The 11,404-nt window shown below is 49.2% G+C and overlaps 1 protein-coding gene across 2 annotated transcripts in view; it reads right to left on the reverse strand.

Annotated features, from left to right (window-relative positions):
- The window catches only part of MLLT1 (MLLT1 super elongation complex subunit), a 32,597-nt gene extending 27,771 nt beyond the window's left edge, over nt 1–4,826 (reverse strand). Inside the window, exons 1-2 of one of the 2 annotated variants that reach the window (XM_042794702.1) lie at nt 4,643–4,826; nt 1,359–1,539 (exon numbers count right to left, since the gene is read on the reverse strand). In XM_042794702.1, the coding sequence (XP_042650636.1) occupies nt 1,359–1,539; nt 4,643–4,654 (193 nt within the window). In that variant the 5' untranslated portion in view covers nt 4,655–4,826. The remainder of the gene's footprint in view (nt 1–1,358; nt 1,540–4,642) is intronic. The other variant, XM_042794703.1, reaches the window with a different exon arrangement.
- Nucleotides 4,827–11,404: the final 6,578 nt, after the last annotated feature.

Here is an 11,404-nt window from a genome sequence, read left to right on the forward strand (position 1 = left end):
TTTTGCTCCAAGAGCGAGCCATCTGAAGAAACCCCTCAAACAAATCTAGAAATAGTATGCATATGCCATACCATTTATGTACAACCCAGACACTCTTTGGTCAAAAGCAAGCTGGCATGATGAATAAGCTTAAGAAAGCATGCAAAACCTAGAGATGGGAAAAAACTGCCTCTTTAAAGGTAGATGATACAGCAACCGACTGAGCAAAGACCATGTACTAGCCCAACACAGTTGTTTGTAATAAAGTAATTACACCAGATGACAAGAATTGTAGCACAACAGATTGTAACTTTTATTCTATAAATTAGCTTTCAGCTCAGTATTGAACTTGCTTATCATACATCAGTTTTACTACATCAATTTGAAGGAGATATTATTAACATACAGACTAGATTCACATCCTTATGAGCTGAACACCTTTGAGTTACTTTCCACTGTGGACTCTCACAAATAACCAGCGTAGTAGGTAGTCCTAAGATACCCTGCGTGACCAGCAGTCTTTGAAAGAAATATTTCAAAGAATGTACATTATGAAGTAATTTACAGCAATACTTTTAGTTGGTCAGCATTCCTTGTAACACTACATAATAACAACACTGCAGATGCAGTTACACAATCTTAAGCAGATCTAACTCTGCGCTGCTGCCGAAAAGGGCAATTCCAGCTCCTTCACCTGAACCTGCGTTCCTGCTGCCCTGTGCCAAAAATAAGGTTCATGTTGCTACAGCCAGAAAGAGCAAAGAACAGATCCAGCAGAAAGTAACACTGCAATCTGTATACTCTCCCCAGCCATGCTGGCTGCACAGTGCTTGCACACATACCTGCAGTTGGAACGCACAGCCAGTACGTTAGATTGCCCCTTGGCATCAATGATTTCTGCTGGGTTTAATACTACCTGAACTGGCATCTGAGACTAGAAATTGCAGGAATCCTGATGGCTACTTAATGATCAGTGCGAAAGTCTACATACTCCAGGATGTATACAAGCATCTCTCACCAACCACACTCTTCCAGCTTGCGTTGGCAAATATTAACAAATCAAACCCACCTTTCCCATTTTATAACATGAATTATCTTCTGCTGTCACTAAGCGTCTTGAGAATCTGTGTGTACTAATGCTTAAACAAGAGGAAAAAGCATCTCACCTCCAGCCCTTTCATCAGAAGAAAGGTCCCATTCTCCCTGACCTTCCTCAAACAAAGACAGTAAAGGTTAAAGCTGAAGTGCACGCAACGTACATCTTGCTCCTCTTTAAGAAGCTATTTTACAGCAAAGTGACAGTCCAAGACAACCTTGACTTGCACAATGCTCTTTCATACAGAGAAGACATAATAATGCTTCTTTAAAAACACACTCACCTCGCTTGGGTTTTGGGAAGCTCTCATGTAGCCGAAAGACCACCCTTTCCACAAAATGCTGGATGTCACACTGCTCCGGACCACGGACAAACACCATCCAGTCATGAGTAAACCCTTCAGTGGTGGGCTTTTTCCGCAGTTGGGCTCGGTGCCCCAGCTCCAATTTTACTTGAACCGTGCACTGTTTTAGGACAGAGGTAAGACCATAAGCAAAATGAAACAGCTTACATGTTATGCATAATGCTGAGCCCCACCGACAGAAGATGATATATCACCACAGGGGAGGAATACAGCAGCCTCCACAGAGAGATTAGTCTCATTCTGAAAACTACGGTGTTGTCAACAGAAAAGGCATCATAAAAATAGCTCCCAGCACCATTTCACACCTATTTTCTTCCTAATATTAGCATTGCAGAGATAACAGTTTTAGAAGAGGGATAGGTTTATCTGCCTCACTTATCATATAAATTGCCAAAGTCCTAATTGCAGAATCCTTATTTCTAGAAAGTGTCAGAGAAAAAACTTGATGTTCACAGCTTACAGAATTCCCAATACTGACAGAAAGCTAATCTTAAAACCGGAAAAAATAGATCATGAACTAGTGGTTTATGATTTTCCCTAGAATACGTAATTCAATAGAATAAAACTATGATGCTCCTTGTATTCTTTTTAGTATTTTATTAGCACACTTTCAAAGACTAAGTTAACATATAGCATGTCTGCACAATATCCATCACTAAAATACCCTAATTCTCATTTGCACTCTCGAATTCTACTCTAATCGTTGAATAACAGAGGTGTATTCAATGTCTTACTCAAAGTACAAAAATCCCATTAAATATCTTAAAAAACACATTAAATTAATCGTGAAGATCCACATATTATTGCAGACTTCATAGTCAGAAGCAAGCAAATGAATTAAACAGATTAACAGAGGAAAGGCAAATGTGATTCAGACTCGAGTTAAAGCAAGCAAATCTTAGCACAAGATTTGTAGAGAGAGGGAATAACACCTAAGCTATCCGACTACTTACTAATTTTGTCCATATATGTTATGCAAACTAGACCAGCAGCACAGCAATCTCAAACTAAACCCATCAAAATCCAGCTTCAGCAACTGGAAGGTTATAAAAAAAGGGACAGCTTTTAGTTCTTGCCTACTTCTTCATCTAAGACTTAAAAATAAATGCTGCCTTCTTTCTGGCAGTTCTCAATTACCATTGGGAGAGGCAACATTATTTGTCATTACCTATATTACAGGTGGACACCGAGCCAAACTGAGGGCATGATGTTAGACAGTGAACATGGAAAGAGAAAGCTTCCCGAGCTTCAGACAAATATTTAGGAAAAGTATTATCCTCATTTTCCCCCTGAGGAACTGCAACAAGGAGTATGACCATGATTAACACTCAAAAAATATTTTGCATACCTAACCTGACATTTTATGGGAAAGTGATTTTCAAAGAACAGTTAATGCTTTTTCAGAAAGTATAAGTCAGTCACACTCTTAGTGTTCTTTTCTTTGTAAAAAGATCACACGGGAGGTCTACAGGGTAACAGGCATCAAAGCTCGACCTCCCAAATTGCTGTCCAGTTCTAATTTCAACCGTAAGCCTTAACACGCTCTTTCAGGCAGTTATCTTTATAGCAAAATACCTTCAGCTGCCGTCCAACACATCAATTCTAAGACTCGGGGACAAACTCATCTAATTAATTGCTTCACTGGTAATACTACAACATTTCTTTAGGTTACCTTCCTCTGCAAGTTCTCTCGGCAAGCCATTTTTTCCCATTCTGCACTTTAGGTCTTAGCTACACTGGCTCGATCTCGCTCCTGCGCTAAAAATGAAGGTACACGGCCGTCTGTTCTTTCATGTCATATTAAGGAATAAGAAAAAAAGGCAAGGTGTGTATCACTCGAAGCACAGCAATCTCTCCTGTGGTGGAAGAGCATTACGTGGAGATCGTCTGCCTAAATCCCAGGCTCACAGAGGAGGGTGCTTGCAGGCCTGCTTTATCCGAGATACTTCCCACAGCGTTCACGCAAGTGTTCACATCAACTGAGCCAGGCTGTTCTGCAGCTTCACGTTAGAAATTCCATAATTACCCTTTAAATTGTGCTACTGTTGCCAGTTACTACCCCTCTCCAGAGAAGTGCAAATGACTGTCAGTCTACAGAATTTGCCTTTCTAGTTGAAAAGGCTGAGAGATTTTAGCTGAGAAACAGATGGGACTATGTGGAAGAGAACAAAATTAAACAGAAGAGAGAACTGTTTAAATGAGAGTGAAAGTTGTACTTGCTATACTCCTCACATATCGGTCCAATTAACAATCACTACGAATTAAGCCAGAAGTTGAAACACATTTGAAAATAAGATCTCCCAACATAACAAACATCCAAAGTTGCTCCACTGAAAATGGAGGTTTTTTTCCAAGCGTGTCTCTCAACAAAGGGAAATCAGGATCCTATTCAAACAATTTGTAATAGTACAAAGGCGTCTGCTTTTCAACTTCTCAATAAACATTCAGAAGGCTGCTCTGGTTTTTTGTTTGATGTGCTAATTGCCTGAAAGCCATAACCAGTTTCCATTCGCTCTCCTTTGGCTGATTTATTCAAAGGATAGCGGGGCTCAGCTCCTGAACCTCAGGCTCGGCGGTAACCTGTTACCAGCTCGCACACAAAAGGCCTGAGCCAGCCTGTTCGACATCACCTCAGGTAAACTTCCAGCATCCATCCCCGCCCGCTGCAGCACGGCAGCCCCCCCGGCCGCTGCCAGGCGGCCTCCCCCCCGCCTCCCCAGCGCGGCAATAACTCTCTCGGTGGCATTAACCCCTCGCACCGCGGCTGATGGGGGTAGGGACGCCAGCACCACCCCTCCCCGTCAATAAGCCCGGGCAGGAATTTGCGGGAAATGCTGCTGCCACCCCCCGCCGCGGGCGAGGCTGTAGCGCGGCCGCCCATGAAGGGGCGAAGGCTGAGCGACACCCCCCCCCCCAGAAAAAGGGGGGGTGTGGGGGGACGTGTGCCTCCCTCAAGGAGGGTGGGGGATTGATGCCCCCCAACACCACCGGGGGGAATGAACCCACCCCCACCTCACCCAGAACGGGGGTGAGCTTCCCCCCCCCCCCCCACCCAAGGAAGGGCCCCCTCCCCCGGTGCACGGGGGGCGACCCGGCCCCTCCCCACGCGTGTCCCACCGTGCGGAGGGGGAGGGGCAGCGCCGAGGGGCCCCACCCCCACAGCAGCGCGGGGGGGGGGGGGCGGGCGCCGCCGCTCCCCTCACCTGATTGTCCATGGCTGGGCGCAGCGCCGCGGGCCCCGCTCGCTCGCTCCCTCCCGCCGCGGCGGTTTACGCTGAGCCGGTCGGCGTGGGGGGGGGGTGCCTCTTTTTTCCCCCCCCTCTACGAGCGAAGCCGCTCTCCGTCCCCCCCCACCCCCCCTCCCCGCCGCCTCGGCCGCCCGCCGCCGCCTCCTCGGTCGCGGCCCCTCACGGCCCCGCCGCCGCCGCTCGCCTCATTGTGTGTCACTCACAGGCAGCAGCCCCGCCACCCCCCCCCCCCCGGCGCCCGCCCCGCGGAACCGGAAACCGACGCCGCCAGAGAGGCACCCGCCCGCCGCCAATCGCCGCACCGCCTCCTCACGCCTGGAGGCGGAGCTTCCGCCCGGGCGCCGCCGGCCCCCCCTGCCTATACCAGATGGGCAGTCGTTGCGTCCAACCGGCGGCGGGCGGGCTGCCCGGGGGGGCGGGGATAGGGGTGGGGCCCGCGCTGGGTCAAGCGGGGAGTGCGGGGCCCCCCCCCCGCGGCGGCAGCGGCGGGCGCGGCAGCTCCGCTCCTGCCCTGCGGCGTGGCCGGGTTCGGGCCGGCGCCCCCCGCCCCGTTCCACGGAGCCTTTCCCGGGTCTGCCCCCCCCCCACCAGGACAGTGCAGCACGGCCGCCGACCGGCACCGGGACCAAGCGCTTGGGCCTTGTTGTGCGGCCCCGGCCGCGCCAAACCCGCCCCTTTTCCCTCCCTCGGACCACGCTTCCTCGCCGCTGGCGGCAGCGAATCTCATCCGTTTATTAATTTCTTACACAAATGAGCTGAGAACAAGGGAAACCACAGCTCCCAGTACAGCGGGCACGGCAGTCCAGAATGGCTGGGCAGGAAGCTGGTGGCACTGCTTGCCCTCGGTTCTCCTTGTTCTCCCTCAGCCTCTCCTCGTTTTCCCTTCATCTCTCCCCCCTTCATTTTCCTTCGGTATCGTTTTCCCCCCCACTGTTCATCATCCCCCTACCCCCCCCGCCTTTTGCCTCTAGCCCTCGTTTCTCCTCAGTTTCTCTAATTCCTCCTCCGTCGTTTCCCCTCACCTTCGTTCTCCCTTGTTCTCCTTCATTTTCCCCTTGCTCTCCCTCGTTTCATGTCAGCTGCCCTCGGTCTCCCTCATTTTCCCCTTCAGCCTCCCCCATTTTATCTCGGTTTCAGTTACCCCCCTCAGCCTCCCTCATTTTCTCTCAGTTTTCCCCCCAGTCTCTCATTTTCCTCCTCAGTCTCCCTCGTTTTCTCCGAGTTTCAATTTCCCCCTCGGTCTCCCCCGTTTCCCCCCTCCTTTCTCCCCTCAGCCTCCCCCATTTTCTCTCGGTTTCAATTTCCCCCGCGCTCTCCCTCATTCCCCCCTCAGTTTCTCTCATTTCTCCTCTTTGTCCCTCAGGTTTCCCTCCCGTTCCCGCGTTTCCCCTCTCTCCCCCCCCCCGCTCTCCCCGAACCCCCCCCCCCCCCCCCCGGCCGCCGCCGCTCCGGCCCGGGCCTCACGGGCCGCCGGCGGCCCGTGGAGACCGCGGGGGCCGGGGCTGTTCGCCGCAGGGGAAACAATATCTCGTTTTCTGGTCTGTAGCGGGGGGCATTTGCAATGCAAATGGTCCCAGGGATTCCTTCAGTGGAGCGGTGGTTATCAGCCGCAGGCTCAGCTGGGTGACGAGCCCGGAGGTCACTGTCCTGGCTGAGAAAGGAGCTGCTGGCTGCGGCGGAGGCATCATTAAAAGCCGCCCGCCCGGCAAACGCGGTTTTCTCAGCACCGCTGCTGACTATGAGCGTGACATTTGCATCTGAAAAGTGGGTTTTGTTTACCTTTTCTTAGAGCTCTAAATGACAAGTTACTGCGCTCGATTTTGTGAGCCTTAAATTAACGCGGGACTGTCGTTACAAGTGCAATTTGTGACTGTTTCTGAGCAAATTTTCTTTTAGATGCAAGGCAGAATTTTTTTCCTTCGTGCAACTTTCTTGTTTGAAATAGTTTGTTGATCTCTGTAAGGCAGCAGAAAAATGCGTGTTAGCCAATAACGCCGTGTGTGTTGCTAACCGATAGCCACAGGCAAGGATTAATCGGTTCCCAAATCATTCTAAAGAGCCAGTTTACCTCATCAACCTGATAGAGGATATTAGTAAAGCAAAATGCTTAATCGCTTCAGTTAACAACAACAACAACAAAAAAGGACCTGATTTGGATTCTTTCAAGTGCTCCAGTTTTAATTTTCCATGTTTCTGTCTGATGCAGTCCCAAAAGACATCTCCTCGGACAGTCTCTTTTCTTTTCTGTTGAGACAGGGCCTCTTTCTCTGGGATTTCTCATTGATATCTTTAATTGTGGACATTATTCCCATACATATGACTCTTGGGTCTAAATCTTTTATTTTCGAACTCCCAATCCTAGCTATTCACTCCCAGCCTCATCACAGTCCTTGGTGGTTACACGCTCCCAGGCCTGCAACTTTTCTGGAAATGCCTTCATCTTTCCCAAGTTTGACTCCACACTCGCTCTGTTGAATTTCTTCCTTGTTCAGGAGGTATTGCTCTGACACACAAGACCCTGAACTTTTCCCTTTCCTGAAAAATTGTCTGTTATTCCCTCTGAAACACCACTAGAATTTGCTTTTTATTTTAGTTCCCATCGGTGGCAATTCTTCTGTGCCCTTATTTTTGCCCAGCCCAGTGTTAACAGTTGTTTTCATCCTCTCCCAGTGCAGGACCCGGGCTGCCCTCCCACTTCAGCACACCCGTATTTACTTCTGCTGGTTTGGACACAGGCCTCTCTCCCGGCTTTCAGGGGCTCTATGGCCTGGGCTGGGATCCCAGTGTGAACTTAAGGCATTTCCAAGTCTGGGACAGAAAACCCTGAGTCGGCTGCCTCAGCTTCCACGGCACCTTGGGCAGGCCGTGCAATACATGGCCATCAAGCTATACTGAAGAAGCTGGGATGCCCCATTCAAAGTAAGCACATCCTTATATCAATGCCTGCTCCAAGCCAGCACCCCCGGGCTCTGTGCTGGGACAAGTAGTGAGAGTGGTTTAATTTAAAATGTGCTGGGGTAGCTCTTTGCATTCAACTGCAAAAATACTCAAGGAGAGAAATTTCTATAACCAGTCTTTGCTCCACTAGCAGTTCCCAGTTCTGAACAGTTTCCAGCCCAATGACTAATCAAGCTTACCCCTGATTTTCTTTTAAATCTTGCCCCCCCCCGAGCTCCCCCAAAAAAGTCACAGCCAAGGGTAGAAAATTTGCCAGGCTCTGTGGGAGTGCGTTGGGAGTTTCAGGTGCTGGGTAGTGCTGGGGAAGGTGGAGCCAGCAGCCATCCAGGCTCCTCCAAACTTCTAATTTTGCAAGGACATCTCAAGCTAACGAGCTGTCAGCTGAGTGCCTTCGCACCCAAGGCAGCCGTGGGCTGAGCTCCTGTTTCTTTATATCTATTCCAGCAACTTCTGGGTTTTGCAATAAGCGTCTGCAAATCCAATTAGTATCTTTCTTTGTGGCACTGTATGCTGGCAGAGATCTGCTGTGTTGCTGCCATCTACAGTAGGGCCAGTGCCAATGGATAAGAAACAGATCTTATTTGCATATTCAAATATGCAAATGAGACATGACAGCTCTCCCTAATTTTTGTTTGGACTTTTTATTTTTCTTTCCAGAGTCTTGCTTCAAAGATCCTTGTCTTGGACTGAAAGGTATGTATTTAATCTGGCTTGGCCCACAGTAGGGGACTATGCCAAGGACTGAGTTTGTCCCCTGAGAGTTAGAGATGGTGAAAAATAAAGTGGAAAAAGACTTTGTGCTGCACCTGTCCCTGCCTTGGCCAGGTAAACCCAGGGACAGGAAACATTTCTGGAGTGTCACCTTCAGCACAGGCTAACGTACAGTCCTGGGAAGGTGCAACACATCCTTTCTCCTGCCTGTACACTCTGTGGCTGCTTGACAGGCCAAACCTGGCTGTTCTTGGGGAGCATGAGTGAAGGAGGCAGCAACTGGGGGGTTTGAGAAGAGATGAGTCCTCGGGCCTCGGTGGGGAGAGTCGCGTCATGCGCGAGTTGGGCCAGCGCAGGCAGCCCACGCTCAGGCGCCCACAGACCCCTCCTGGGAGAGGACTGGCCGGGGGACACCGAACTGCAGCAGAGCCCACCCCGGTCTGGGGAGCAGGCAAGAGCCATCAGCACGGCTCCTCGAGGCACCTCTCCTCCCTCCTCCGCAGCTCCCCGTCTCTGTGGGAACACAGCATTGACCCCCAAAGCACACACAGCCCCCCAAGCTGGCAGCCCCCACGGCAATCCCAAGGTACCCAAATGGCTTACTCGCCAGCCTCCAGGCAACACCTCTCGTTTTGTAGCAAAAGTATTCCTGTAGGCTCAGCATCGCTCCTTGGGGTGATTGTCTGTACACGCACTGTAAGGTCCCATCATCAATTTGTATGCCTATGTTTGCAGCTTGTGCTTCCTACCCCTGCAGAAACAAGTCTGTCTCGCTGTTTTTCGTCATTCATTATTATTTTCTCCTTACTAATTTAATTGCATCTTCTCTGTTTTCACTCTTGAACTGAAGACCACAACTTCTGTGGTCAGTCTGTGCTTTGAGTGGCTTGGACACCAGCCAGCCAACAAGCAGGGCTGTCTCCAGCACTTAAAGAGTCAGGCAGCATAGAAAAATTATGATCTTGTAATAGTCGCGTGGATTTAAAGATTAAGACAAAAATCTTGCATTTGGGCAGGATTTCTCTGAGAAAATATGTGCTTCCACTTTGTGTCCATATGCAACATTACCGAGTGGAAAGACCCTTAAGTTCTCTCCTGGATGTAAGTCACTTCACTGCCTTCTCTTACCAGCTGCAAAATTATTATAGTGATCTTTGTCTGCTTTCATGAAGCACATCTGATGAGCCAAATACTCTGTGGCATTTCCAAGATGAACGTACCTGTAGTCAAAACAAAGAAATGATGTCATTTTAGGTAATAAGAAGCAGATATCTTTCTCCTGGTACTTCCCATGGCTTTGCCAACAAGTGTCATGTCCTTACGTACAACGTCAGCAAATGTCCTGAACCTGAAGTCAGGAGAGGGTTCGGTTTCCCTGGTGGCCCCGAGGGGAGCTGGGTGCTGCTTGGGTTTGTGTATGGCTGGCTGTGGTCTTTGTTGTTTTTAGTTCATGGCTCAGGCTCACTGCAGGGCTTGTCCGTGTTGGCTGCCAGGGAGAAAACAGAACAGATAGTGATAGAGAGAAGCTGTGAGTGAGGAGTTAGTCCTGCAGCGATGCTTGTTCTGGTGTAGCTGGGCTCCCGGTTTGCTAATCAGCATAGGGATCCCTGCAGGGAAGCGTGTTCGTTTGAATCAGCTGTTAATCCTAGCAATATTTATTCTTCTAAAACTGATTTTGCTTTGCCTGTTCTCTGCCTTCCCCTCCTTTTTCACTTCACGCTCCACACTACAGTATTCACAGCACATATTTAACACCAGGGTAGTATAGCGAAAGTCCAGATTGTTAATAGCCAAAAACTCTGATTGCCAAAAAGATACTCCTAGCAACTACTAGCTGCATCTGGGAAAAATTACAGACAGCTTGGAAATTCTTTAGTTCCCTTATTAATGAAGGACTTAGTAGAAAAAAAAACCCACACTGTAATACAGTTTAGCTTAACTAAGTTCTTTTGTGCCTGAGGAAAATCTAAATTATAGCATACTATAGCTACCGAAAAATGCAAAAACGCAAAAGGCTTTTAATGTACAATAACTCTCCAAACCAGAAGGAAGAGGGAAAATTTTCTTAGTAAGTGGGAACACAATGAGAATTTATTTTATTCTTTCTGTGTATTTAGTGCTGGTGAAAAGAGCCAGATGAATAGTCACAAATACGTCATGTCCCTTGCAGATGCAACATGGGCAGCACAAGCGTCCTCGAACTGCCCCGCCAACGTGCTTCAATTCTGAATGAGAAGGACCAGCTTTCTGGGTGAGAAAGGAGTCTGCCTCTATTCAGTCCCTGACCCCTCTGCTCCAGGCTGTTAATGAAGGGGCCTCATTAACACCAAAGGTGAGGTTGGCATTGTAATGTAGCTACTGGCCCACTGCGGGCTGAATCGACACCTATCAATTCGTTTCGCCTGGCTATTGAGCAGCCGTCGGGTGACGGTACCTTTCTCTCGCACTCTACAGACAGAGGTCACGTTTGGCCAAGTGATGTAACGGTCTGCGTCGTGCCAAACCCGCCAGCCGGCTGGACCTGCCGCGGAGAGCATTTCACAAGCCGGATTTGTCCAACGCTGAATACGAGCTGCTGGCAGAAGTGCAGGCTGGAGAAGACGGGCCCAGGCACCTTATGTGCCCATTGAAGCAAACACAATCGCGGTACAATAGGAGGGAGGGAGATTCACTGCCGAAATTTGCGTCTCCTTTGCATGGGGCTGCTTTTGGTTGATGCCAAAGTTGTTGAAAGGTGCTCATCTGCACGCTCAGAGAGGGGCCACCTTCTGACTGGTGACTGTCACCCTAGACAGGATAACTTTTAGGTCACTGAAAAATACCAGATGGGGGGGAAAAAATAGCTTGAAAAATACAGCATGACAGGAGGAGATCAGTAGGGGACTCTGACCAGCACCAAAAAGCCTGTTCTGAATTGTTTTCTGGATTGAAGAGTCCAAAAAGCAAGTAGGAATTACTGTTCCAGACAAATACGCTATCTGAGATATAACCTCTCTCAAGGCATTCCCAGTGTTTGGAGTTTCCTGGGGCTGTAACGTAGCAGTCCAG

The sequence above is a fragment of the Tyto alba genome, unplaced genomic scaffold, assembly GCF_018691265.1.
Source record: "Tyto alba isolate M040663 unplaced genomic scaffold, T.alba_DEE_v4.0 Super-Scaffold_20000042, whole genome shotgun sequence".
Taxonomy (NCBI): domain Eukaryota; kingdom Metazoa; phylum Chordata; class Aves; order Strigiformes; family Tytonidae; genus Tyto; species Tyto alba.